Source organism: Typha angustifolia, chromosome 9 (genome assembly GCF_048772165.1).
Source record: "Typha angustifolia cultivar Huaian chromosome 9, ASM4877216v1, whole genome shotgun sequence".
Lineage (NCBI taxonomy): Eukaryota > Viridiplantae > Streptophyta > Magnoliopsida > Poales > Typhaceae > Typha > Typha angustifolia.
This window is the reverse complement of record NC_133247.1, coordinates 10,889,112-10,902,425: the sequence shown is the minus strand read 5'-3', so window position 1 is coordinate 10,902,425 and position 13,314 is coordinate 10,889,112. Positions and strand designations below refer to the sequence as shown.

Sequence of the window (13,314 nt, the reverse complement as noted above, 5' to 3'; positions counted from 1 at the left end):
GCTTTCATATCACTCATTTTTATTATAGGCTTTTGACTATCTGTGTATGGAGAAAGCAAATTAGATCAAAGCAAACTTATTTCTTAATTGTTGGTTGACTATTTTGGAAGTCTTATCTGGTTGACATCCTATCCATAGGATGCAAAGAGAGAAGCATCTGCTGGATGGTTAAAAACGTAGGCCATTGCAGTGAAAACTAATCAATCTTGCTGATTGAAAAAGCAGCCGTCGACGTCCGAATTCACCGACTTTATCAAAGCAAAAGGTGATCTTTGGGAAGTCGAGGAGTAAGCATATGATGAGAGAAGTATAGCTTTTTCACGCACTAAAGCTGTTCGATAGAATGCCTCTGGAGAAGGTTGGAATATCAAACTAAATAGGAGTGAGGGTGATGAAAGACCATTAGATTGATTATCATTTAATTAATTACTAGATTAGATTATTATTAAATTATTATTTATATTTTTTATTTGGTTTTTTGGTTGCCTATCCTATTAATCGGTTCTATTTCTTGGAATAAATTGTGATATGCCAATGAAATTTTATTTATCATCCACATCTAAGAGTATGATATTACTTTTATTTCATTGTCAACATGACCATAGAGCATCATTACAAGTCCATCTGATTCTTGTCAACGAGAAATGTAGTAAAAAGAAGTTTAAAATTACACTCTACTCCTGTGTTTTGGATCAATTACAGCATACTCTAGTATACTTTAAGCATTTATTTAACCCCCCCCTAAAAGGAGTAATCAAAGTATTATTTATGATATAGAATGTGCTGCTACAATTACATATCTGATACAGATGAGCCAGAAGAGATCAAATGACCAACATATTTGATACATACCTACCTTTTTATTTATTTATTAAGTGTGATCGAGCACACAGTTTAGCAACACACATTGGCCAATCTCCTTGGAAACTCCCCAGTAGCAGCACCAGACTCCTCTGCTTTATTTCTTCTTGATTCTGGCAAACAGTCTAGCCCAATTGAGAACCATAAACACATAGATCTTATCGTATGTGTTGTCAATGAAGATAAAGTAAGCAGTCCTCCAGGTGCTCTTCAACAGCAAGGGACCGAACACCAACCAAAACCCTGTGGCAAATCCAAGACCCATGGAGAGATAGAAAGACGACATATCATCTTCATCTTTGTATTCTGGAAGAGCATCCAGAATTGTGTCATTTCCTAAACAATCTTTAGAAACAGGAGGCCCACACAGATTTACGTTGCCTTCGTAGATAGATGAATCATTGAGTGTTTGGAGCTGGTGCCCTGTTGGTATTCTTCCTGAGAGATTATTGTAGGACAGGTTCAAATAAACTAAAGAAGTTAAAGCTGATAGATTTGAAGGAATTTGGCCAGAAAGCTCGTTGTTTGATAGATCAAGAGATTCCAATGATAGTAGGCCACCTATTGTCTCTGGAATATTTCCAATCAATTGATTTCTGGACAAGTTCAAGTTTATTAATCTAGCAAGGGCACCTATCTCTTTAGGGATCTCTCCTGTCAGATAGTTGCTTGATAAATCCAGGCTCACCACGAGTAACCTAATGTTTGTGTAGTATTCCAAAGTTTGCCCTTTCATGGTCACTGATAAGCTAAAGAAGGGATTGATGGTATAATTACCATGATATTCAATATTAAATTCCAAATTAGATTCCACAGACAGAGAGATTATAGTCATTGCTGGTAAATTCAGGAGAGATGGAGCTATAGTTCCTGATAGATTGTTGTGAGCAAGGTCCAAAACTTGAAGATTATTAAGTTTCGAAAGTTGAATAGGAATATGTCCGGAAAACATATTAGACCTTAATAGGAGGAAAGCTAACATTGGTAATCTTTTAGCTATTCGTGTCGGTAAGTTTCCAAAGAAGTTATTATAGGAAAGATCAAGAAAAATAAGTTGTGGGCATCCCAGGGTGAACAAAGGGAATTCACCAGAGAGATTATTGTTGCTGAAGCTTATAATGGAAAGTTGTGAACTTACAGGTTTGAGGTTGCTGTGATTGGCTTTAGAAGATTTACTACTTGTCCAGCATCGTGGAAGTTCTCCCAATAAGTGGTTGTTCGATAGATCCAGTAGTAGTAAGGACTGCAGTTGGTTGCACATAGATGATGGGATGGGGCCACTAATAATATTGTTTGAGAGAAGCAACTCCTTCAGTTGTATAGCTCCAAGATTCGGTGGCAGTGGCCCAGATAGATAATTTCTTGAGAGATCTAAAGAATAAAGATCTGTTGGTAACTTCGGTACTCCACCTTCGAGACGATTTGACCCCAAATTTATAGAAGATGCCGCAGACATGAATTCTAGACTCATTGGCAATACTCCGCTAATCTGATTGTGGGAGAGATCAAGATATTGAAGCTGAGGCATTACATGCCAGAACCAATCAGGCATCCTGTCAGCTATTTCTGCACCAGACATGACTAAGAAATGTATGTCAGTTTGTCCTCGTATCCATGCAGGAAAATGGGGTCCCAGATTGCAGGAGCTAAAATCTGCCTCTTCCAATTTGAATGGAGGGATCCAATTTAGGTCTAATACTATGGTCAGAGAGTTATTGTTCAAATATATGTACTTTAAATTTATTAGGCTTGCAAAATGATCTTCTATCATGGTGCCATCCAAGTGATTGGAACTCAAGTCCAACATACTCAAATTACTGAGCTTTCCCATCCCTAAAGGTATGGAACCGACGAGGTTATTGTAACTAAGATCAAGAACCCTTAGACTGCTCATATGAGCGATGCAACTTGCCAGACTTCCAGTAAAATTATTTTCAAACAAGGACAATGACTGTACCTTGTGTGGCAACCTCTCCATCAATTCTGCTATTTCATCACTGAACTGATTATATGATAGATCAAGAAATTCCAAGTTGTGTAGATTCTTCAAAGTCCCTGGTATCACGCCGGAGAGATCGTTGTCCGTTAGTAGAAGCTGTTCAAGGGAGGTCATGTTTCCCAATAATCGCCCATCAGGAATAGAACCATGAAGCAAGTTACTCCGAAGATCAAGACTCACAAGTGAGGTGAAGTTTGAATAGTACTTAAGAAGAAAAGACAGTGTGGTGTTGATATTACAAAAGATTAGGTCAAGGACTCTTAGAGAAGATGGAAGCATGCTCAATGATTGGACCATGCTCAAATCATTCCCTGATAGGTCAAGCTCGTCCAAGTTGCGAAGATTCTTCAAAGTCCTTGGTATCACACCGGAGAGATCATTGCCCTCTAGTAGAAGCTGCTCAATGGAGGTCATATTTCCTAGTAGCCCATTAGGAAGAGGACCATGAAGCAAGTTGTCTGAAAGATCAACACTCACAAGTGTAGAAGAGGAATTAAAGAGGGAAGAGAGTGTGGTGTTTAGATTACAACCGGATAGGAGAAGGACTCTTAGAGAAGATGGAAGCATGCTCAATGGTTGGACCCAATTGATGACGACAACACTGAGGTCCACTAGAGTCATGTCAAGATGCCTCAAAAAAGAGAGACGTGGTAACCAAGCTACCAAATCTACTGACTGCAAAGTATTCTCAGCAAGATCAAGATATAGCAACTTAGAGAGATTGCCTAGCTGAGGAGGTATGCTACCACTGAATCCTGCAAAGCTGAGATTGAGATACCTCAAGTTCTTGAAGGAGCCCATGAATTCTGGTATCCTCTGACCTCCAAAGTAATTGCTGCTTAGGTCAAGGTATCTGAGATTCTTTAGAGTCGACAGAGAAGGGCTGATATCACCGCCCAATATTGGATTGCCATAATAATTGTCATCTACTTGAAGATTGCACATGTTGTGGAGGTCAAGCTTAACAACATTGCCGGTCAAGTTGCTACATGTCACGCCCCACCATTGGCAGCAGTCTTGGCCTTTCCAAGAAGGTAAGAGCTCTCGAGTATATTTAATGCCTATTTTGAAGGAGAGAAGAGCATCCCTCTCCTGCGGAATGCAGCTACCTACGGCTTTCAAGGAGAGAGATGGAGAGATGAGTAGGAGAAGCCAAACCATTAGTATTACTACTCGGTTTGCCATTAAAGCAATTTCTAGCTTTTATGGTAACTAAGATAAGCTTAGATATCGATTAAACTTCATATATATATTGATCAACATAGTAGGTCAAGGTCTAAAGAAGCATAGAATGTTAGTTTGTTACTATGACTTGTTGACTTGGTGATATAAGAAACATAGGATTCCACATCCTATTGAAAGATAGTGGAAATTGCCTTGGTTAGTGGAATTCTGTGAAAGTGAATAAGAGCTAGAGTATGAAAATTATATTAATGATTTCTAAACATTATATTTGCTAAATTATACCTCTCCGGGTAAATAAGATTTTGAAAAATTTGCACAAGAAACCCAACTTTATCATATTTCTTTTTAAAAAAAATCCATATATTTGACCAAAAATATTCTTTTAACACTGTTGAATTAATTTTAACTCACAAACAAAGAATATTTCATTTATAACACTTTTCATGGCAATATGTATTTTACTCACCTATTACTCACCTACCATGACTAAAGATAATTGTTTTTCTCTCTTATTAATTAGATAATAGGTACGTAAAACAGAGTATTCCTTAGAGCATCTCAGCCTTGAGCCTAGTGTCCTAGTGCGCACTTGGCTCTATATTTAAGATTTGATTATTATTATTATTTGTCAAATTAAGCGAGTTAAAATTAATTCAGTGTGTTTAATAAATATTTTTTTTTGGTAAAAGACTGATTTTTTTTAACAGTGAGACAATCATGATGTTGATATTTCATAACTAGGGGTAAAATTTGATCGGATTGTCCTCAACCTATATTCGGATTAATATTTTTTTGGTCTGGATAAGAATTCAGATATATATATTCAACGGATAGTAAAACTTAAAACTATATTTTAACTAAATGGATAGAGATGATTTTCAGATAGAAGATCGGATCTTAAACGGATGTTGGTCGAATTAAACAAATTATGATATTTCATTTAGATATAATTAATACAAATATTAAGAGTTTCAAAATTTTTTTTCTTGTATGTCAAATACATGTAAAATTAGAAAAATTAATCTCTACAAATAATATATAACACATCATTAGTAACAATATTCAATATTTAAATAAGAAAAAAATTGTAAATCATTCAAAAACAAAACGGGTAAACGGATATCCGATATTCATATTCGAATCCAAAAATTATATCTGACACATATCTAAATCTGTATCTGAGTTTTTGGTAAAAATCATATTCATATCCGAATCCATATCTGAATCAGATAGAAATTTTTTATCCGAATTCTGTCTAAATCGAATCGGATAGCGGGTCAGATCGAATTAACTTCGACCCATTTTCACCTCTATTTGGTACTCCAAAGAACAAAGCAAAATTTGCGACTTCTATAATTAGTTAGATCTCCTTAATGTTTGGCAACGAGCATTGAGTAGCACATAGATACTCATCTTCAATCGTGTTGCATCATTAATCACACGAATACCCACATCTAATCCTAAACTCATAATGATAAGCTGCATAACTTAAGACAATCTTGATGCTGGAATTCCACAACAATCGTTATAACTTTTGTACTCTAGCTTTCTTTCTCTTAAATTTTATAAATCAATACAATTTTCAGCATCTTTTAGTCGACCGTATTTTAATGGTTGTGGAATTCTATATTTTAACAATTCATAGTTATAAGCTATCAGTCAAACACATCATTAGATCTTGTTTACTGGTAGAGTAAATGGAAATTTAGCTTCTTTTAGTATACTAATTCATCGTTCTCTCTCATCTTATTTTATATAAATTCTTAAAAATAATTAAATAATTATTCAAAAATACTATTTTACCCCTAGAATAAACAACACTTAATTAACTATCGCTTTATCTATAGTTGAGATTCTCTCTCTCCTCTCTCTCTCATCTCGAAAGGCAGCATTTTAAGTTAGGAAATACACAGAAATTCTTATTAAATGCAATGTAGTGGGGATATATGGAGCATTTTATGTCCGCAAATGTAATAAAAGATATTAAAATTTTAGATAAATGTATATTACTACTACTACTTAACATCCTATCAAGAATATTTTCGTTAGTTGATATAATACATAATTATTTTCCAATGAAAATTCACTATCCTAAAATACTTTAATAACAACGTTATATCAAATGAAATATAATTATTACTCTTTATACTAGTATTCAATGAAATATTAGAATAGCTTCTATCAATATTAGCTCTAATCTTCTGATATTAAAAATTAGAATACTTATTTTATAATTACCCATATTCTACGACGAAAAAATACCCAATAGTTTAAGCTTTTATAAAAGAATATATTTTATATTCTAAAAGTAATCGTAATTGATCAAGCTAAATAATATCTCTCACCATCACTATCACCATCACTATTGAAGGAGAGAGAGATGGAGGTATGGAGTGATGCATACGACCAAACCATTAGGAATTACTGTTAGATTTCCCAATATATGTTTATATGGAATTTTTAGAGTAGTATCTACTCCACTTTCTTTTATTTCACTCACCTATTATGATAAAAAAAAGACTAATTCTTTTACTCCCTTATTAGGCTACATTGTGTTTAAATTAATTTAGAATATTAATGCATTGGTTTTTTTTTTCTTTTAGGGAAAACAATAATGCAGAGTTCCAACAATAAAAAGTTCATAATGCATGAGTTTTTTGTTTTCTCTTTTGCAAATTTTCCTACCATTTCAAATTAGATTGTGGGGATGATATTTTTCCTTAATGATTTCGGATAAGTTGCATGACCTGACTAAGTCAGTCTTGACATTTAAATTCACCACTAATATAGTTTTCATATCCTATCTTCTTGACTATTGCCTTTAAATGGAATTTCACAAACTAATACAATATTCAGTATCTTTCAATGAACTGTATTTTTGTAGTTTTATTGTGGAATTCTATATATCGAACACCGAACACTAGTCGGTCAATGATTCATAGTAACAAACTAACTATCAGCGCGTCATTAACAAACTAACCCAAGTTTTGGTTTATAGAATTCTAGAGAAAGAAAATGACCAAATAGATGAGTACAAAATCTATACTAGTGGTTGTGGAATTGCAACTTCAGGATTGTCTCAAGTCATATAAATTATGGCATTACCTTGCCAAGTTTAAAAGAGAAAGTGACTAATGACTTCTATGATCTGGTACTACTAAGCAAAACTTATGACTTCTATAATTAGTTAAATCTTCTTAATGTTTGGAATGAGCATTGTGACTTCGATAGTATTGCACCATTAATTACACAAATACCCACATCTAATCCTAAACCCGTAATGATAAGCTATATAATTTGAGATAATTCTGGTGTTGGAATTCTACAACCATTGTAATTTTTGTATTTTAGCTTCTATTTTCTAAAATTCTATAACTCAATACAATTTTTAGCATCTTTCTGGGGATGATTTTTTTCTTTAATGATTTGGGATAAGTTGCATGACATGACTAAGAAAATCTTGATATTTAATTCACCACTAATATAGTTTTCATATTCTATCTTCTCGACCATTATTCTTTTATGGAATTCCACAAACTAATACATTATTCAGTATCTTTCAGTGAACTGTATTTTTGTAGTTTTATTGTGGAATTCTATATATCGAACACCGAACACTAGTCGGTCAATGATTCATAGTAACAAACTAACTATCAGCGCGTCATTAACAAACTAACCCAAGTTTTGGTTTATAGAATTCTAGAGAAAGAAAATGACCAAATAGATGAGTACAAAATCTATACTAGTGGTTGTGGAATTGCAACTTCAGGATTGTCTCAAGTCATATAAATTATGGCATTACCTTGCCAAGTTTAAAAGAGAAAGTGACTAATGACTTCTATGATCCGGTACTACTAAGCAAAACTTATGACTTCTATAATTAGTTAAATCTTCTTAATGTTTGGAATGAGCATTGTGACTTCGATAGTATTGCACCATTAATTACACAAATACCCACATCTAATCCTAAACCCGTAATGATAAGCTATATAATTTGAGATAATTCTGGTGTTGGAATTCTACAACCATTGTAATTTTTGTATTTTAGCTTCTATTTTCTAAAATTCTATAACTCAATACAATTTTTAGCATCTTTCTGGGGATGATTTTTTTCTTTAATGATTTGGGATAAGTTGCATGACATGACTAAGAAAATCTTGATATTTAATTCACCACTAATATAGTTTTCATATTCTATCTTCTCGACCATTATTCTTTTATGGAATTCCACAAACTAATACATTATTCAGTATCTTTCAGTGAACTGTATTTTTGTAGTTTTATTGTGGAATTCTATATATCGAACACTAAACACTAGTCGGTCAATAATTCATAGTAACAAACTAACTATCAGCGCGTCATTAACAAACTAACGTAAGTTTTGGTTTATGGAATTCTAAAGAAAGAAAATGACCAAATAGATGAGTACAAAATCTATACTAGTGGTTGTGGAATTCCAACTTTAAGATTTTCTAAGTCATACAACTTATGGCATAACATTGCCAAGTTTAAAGAGAAAGTGACTTGCAACTTTTATAATCAATTCAATTTTGTAAAATTAAAACTAGTTCTATGATCTGGTACTCCAAAGAACTAAGCAAAACTTGCGACTTCTATAATTAGTTAGATCTCCTTAATTTTTAGCAATCAGCATTGAGTAGCACATAGATCCTCCTCTTTAATAGTATTGCATCATTAATCACACAAGTACCCACATCTAATCCTAAACCCATAATGATAAGTTGCATAACTTGAGGCAATTTTGGTGCTGGAATTCTATAACCATCGTTATAATTTTTGTACTCTAGCTTTGCCTTTTTAGAATTCTATAAATCGATACAATTTTCAGCATCTTTCAACAACCGTGTTTTTAACGGTCATGTTGTGGAATTCTATATTTCGTTAAACTAGCTAGTTAATAATTCATAGTTACAAGCTAACACTCAACATATCATTAGACCTTGTCGACATAGAGTACCTAATAGTCTACTTCCTCTACTCAAGCAATTGTCACATAGTGAGTCCTCTTCAAACCGATTAATTGCTCAGTGCTTCTCTTGTCAACAAATATCCTCATGGACATTTTATCAAACAACTGTAGTGTCATTTAGCACTGTCTTATCGTAGCTAAACTTTGAGCATGAGTAGTCCAACTTGATAAATTAGAGGGTTCGATTTATAAAAATAAACAAATTATGGTGTAAACCTCAATCGGATAAAATGTAGGGTGTTAAATTCAAAATTTTCTTTTCTAATTATGAAATACAAAATGAGATAAATTAGATTTTCTGACATTTGGAAATTGGAATAGAGGTGATCACTGGGTCGAGTTGATTGGGCTTGAGACTTTTCTTTGCAGCCCGTGAGATATCGGCCCGAGTTATCAAAAATATTTTATCATAGTGGCTCGAGTGTAGTAGCCCACGGGTTAAGTCTTTCGTAACAAAACTTTAGATGTAGACTAAAAAATCATATGATAAGCAGGCATAGCAAGTTGATCTTTCAGGTCGGGTGGACAAAAGCTTGGCCCATCCCACCCATTACCATTTCGGACTCGTGTGAGGTCCGGCCCAAATTGGGTTGCGACAAAGCTTAGCCCAATCAGAGTCATGCTAGTTTGGGCCGAATTCGAGCGGGCTGAGCCAGATTTCGACATCTACTTTAGAACAAGAGTGTTCACTTCAATAGAGCTCTTCAAAGCTTGGGGTGAGCTGTCTGTGAGGTGCAATACCACCTTTGGAACAAGAGTATTCACTTAGAACTGAGTTCTTTATCTAGTCAGGCAGGGCTGTTAGGAATGAAACAAAATTCTAACCCCACCCAACATTATATATAGTTATTATGATTGAATGATTATTAGAATATTAGTTTATTTTACCACGGCTATATCTTTTACCTCAAGTTGACTTCAATCAAATTTAGATCAGACTGATCAAAACTGCAACAAGTAGGTTATTGATTAAGTAAAAGCCTGCACTTTACATTAATCAATCTTCATTATTTCAGTCTACAATCAATCTGCATATGTTTACATGCACTTTAACTAGCTCAAAATGAGATGTTGCACATAAATATAATGTATTCCAAATATTATAATGATAAAAATAATCCTAAGTATACTCACTTATTAGCATGTTTTTATATAAAGAGTACCACAACTTGCAAATTTCATCACATATGCACATAATTCTAAATATTGTAATTATATAATTACTCTTGAAACATAAATATTATTTCAAAATATTTATATCACATATAAATCGTCATGCTGTCTTGCAATATATAAGATGGTTTTCTATATAGAACAATAAGATAGAGATATTTTGATAATTTTATTTACCGAAGAATATTTAAAAGTGCACACCATATAACATTCTATGTTTATATTATCAAATTTATGTTCAGAAAACAAAATATAATGCTTGTTCTATACCTCATTAATATTTTAGGAATTTTACCCAATGCCATAGTATTTTAGGCATTTGGTTTGGCAAGTGCTAAATGATGTACAATGGTACCATATACCATCTTCAGCCCAAGTTGTTCATTAGATAAGCTTTAGACTGTATCTTAACAAAAAAAACTAGAGTATAAAATTTTTATTAATGATCGTTGAATTTTAGCATCACGATTCTATTAAGTCATGCAGCTTGTGCCGTAGTCGTATCAAATTTTAAGCAAAATAATTACCTCCTCTTGAATTATCCCATAGTTGGTTTAAATTATGTCTTTTCCTTTTATAAGTTTAGGATGTATTTGATCATAGGAAAGCAAAGAAAATGTGGGTAGTTTTAGAAAATGCCCCACTTTATATTATTTGGTTCAAAAAAGTGAGCTGAGAATTAACTTATAACTTTGCTTTAATTATATTTTATTTATATACATAGTATGTGAGACTAAATTCCTAAAATATAGTTTATTTATAGTTTTTATTCCTACATATATTAATTGGACCAATATCTGACATAGTTGAAAGTGATTATAGTTATTTGGAAAGTAATTATAGTTATTGTAGCCTCCCTTATATTAGGATATGGTTTCCCTTTGACCTTAACTTAGTTAACATTTATCACCAATAAAATGGATAAGCATAGAGAGTTATATTAATTTTTTTAATTATCAGTTGCAGAAAATAGATCTCTTAATGCAATGAAAGATGACAGGTATTGTAATAATTAGTTAATTACATCTTCTGTAGGGTTGAAAGGTTGGCAAAAAGCAGAGGCATAAAGTGTAAACAGAGTTTTTTTAGTTACAATGAGGCATATGCTGAGTGATTAGAAAACAAGAAGGGAAGGTAAGTGATAGAATTCTGGCTCATAAGCTAGTTGATTGGCAGGTTGAAGAATTCTGTTATTTGAATTGGAGCTATGGAATGGGGATTTGATTTTGTGTTAGTGGGGTTATATATTTTTTGGGATTAAATAGGAACTTCTTCAGTGTTGAAGGTAAAGTTTTGAGGCTCCAAAAGTTCAGTTGTTATTATGTGATGAAGAAATATGGAAATCAGGACCTCCCATACAATCTTAGAAAATATTAACAAGAAGAACCTTTGCTGAAAAGTTATTCTGAAGAATTAAGTAAAAATATATAACTAATTCATCAATAGTTCTTTTATATGAAGAAAAAAGAAAAGACAATCTTCATATAGTAGTTAGTCTTTTGTCAGTCTTTAGTAGTTAGAATTCAAATGTAAATTTGTTTCCTTCATTGAGTTTGTGGAAGTTAGGGGGGGGGGGGGGGGGGGGGTGGGAGTGTGCTAAAACTTCGATTGAAGACAATTGGGATTAGGAGTGGCAAAATAAACCAGCTCCACTCGGCCGCTTACGCTTGGGTTTGGCTTGGGTCGAGCCTAGCTGAGCTGAGTTTAAATAATATTTTGGGCTCAAAATTAATTTTGACCCGAGCCTGTGCCAGAGTTGGCCTGCTCATGCTCGACTTGATAGGCTAGGATCAAAATGTATAGTATATGGCTCAATCCAACTCGGCTTGAAAACCATCAGGCTTTGATTTGGCTTGGACTCGATCTGGCTCAGTCCAACTCGGCTTGAAAATAGACTTAGCTTGGGCTTAGTCTGACACAACGCAACTTAAGTTGAGCCGAGCCTAAATAATATTTTAGGCTCAAAAGTAATTTTGAGCCGATCGAGAGCCGGCTCACTCAAGCTCGACTTGTTTACACACCTAATTACAATTTCTCAATGGAAGAATGCTAAAAAGTAACAAAAGAATGTATTTGAATGTTATTTTTGCAAAAATTGCTTCCTTATATGTAGTATAAATACTTAACAAAACTTCCTTTCCAATTCTCTGATGCAGCTTCCAATCTGTTTTCAGATTTTAGATTTTGATTAGGATAGAATTGATAGATTATTTTCTTAAAAGTATATGTTGTAAGTATTTCTTCTATTCAGTTAAAAGAGTACCTAACTTCTTTAAGATATAATGTTCTATTGGCCTAAATAATATTAAGTTTTCGGTATATATAAAATGATAGCACATGTGATCAGAGTTTAGTAATTAATTGATGTTAATCTACATGGTTTCATCCAATCAATCACCAATTAGATGATTAATCTATACAGTTCCATCCAACCAACCAATCTATACAGTTCATCTTATTGTTGGGTTTTACTTAACTAAGTTAGTTTGGGCTAGCCTCATGAGGTGACTTACTTGGCTAATAAGTGGTTGTGTTAGACTTTTATTAAGGGATACTTTTGCTCATGACACTCAGTGAAAAAAAAAAAGACAAAAAAGGAGGTTTTTTTTCTCTACATAAAATAAGAGTTTGCAGCTAGAGGATTTCATGGTTGGAATCAAGACATAAGGATTTTATTCTTCACATTTACAAGGGTATTCTTGTTTCAAGAAGGTTTGGGTTTCTCTATTATAGGTATTCTCTAAACTTTGAAATTTGAAGCTGGGGTTATTGGTTTCTTATGGATGACATTCTTGTGATATTAAGAGATTTGTTGTTGTGATCTTCTTTGTACCAATTCTTTTGATAGTGGATTTAATATCATGCTCCGTGAATTTTTCCTTTGAGAAGGGTTTTACACAAATTCAGTGTTCTAACTTTCTTTGGTGCTTGGTGTTGTTAATTGCATATATTTTTTAATTAACATCAATTTAAGGAGAGCTCCTTTCAGTTACTTATGTCATCGATTATTGGTTAACCATTGCAAGCTGATAACTCTAGTGATGTTACTAGGTAGCTGAAATAAGTCGTATCTTGAAAAGTGGTGATGTCTTTGTGGCTGCTACAT

The 13,314-nt window shown here is 33.3% G+C and overlaps 1 protein-coding gene across 1 annotated transcript; it reads right to left on the bottom strand.

The window, feature by feature from the left end:
* Positions 1-729: 729 nt before the first annotated feature.
* Positions 730-4,083, bottom strand: LOC140767910 (receptor-like protein EIX1). The gene has a single exon (XM_073107995.1). The coding sequence runs from the start codon at positions 4,043-4,045 to the stop codon at positions 959-961; it is 3,087 nt and encodes a 1,028-aa protein (XP_072964096.1). The 5' UTR covers positions 4,046-4,083; the 3' UTR covers positions 730-958.
* Between the last annotated feature and the right edge of the window lie 9,231 nt (positions 4,084-13,314).

Coding starts and splice junctions, on each gene's coding strand:
- LOC140767910 (XM_073107995.1), bottom strand. CDS start 4,045: ATGGCAAACCGAGTAGTAATACTAATGGTTTGGCTTCTCCTACTCATC.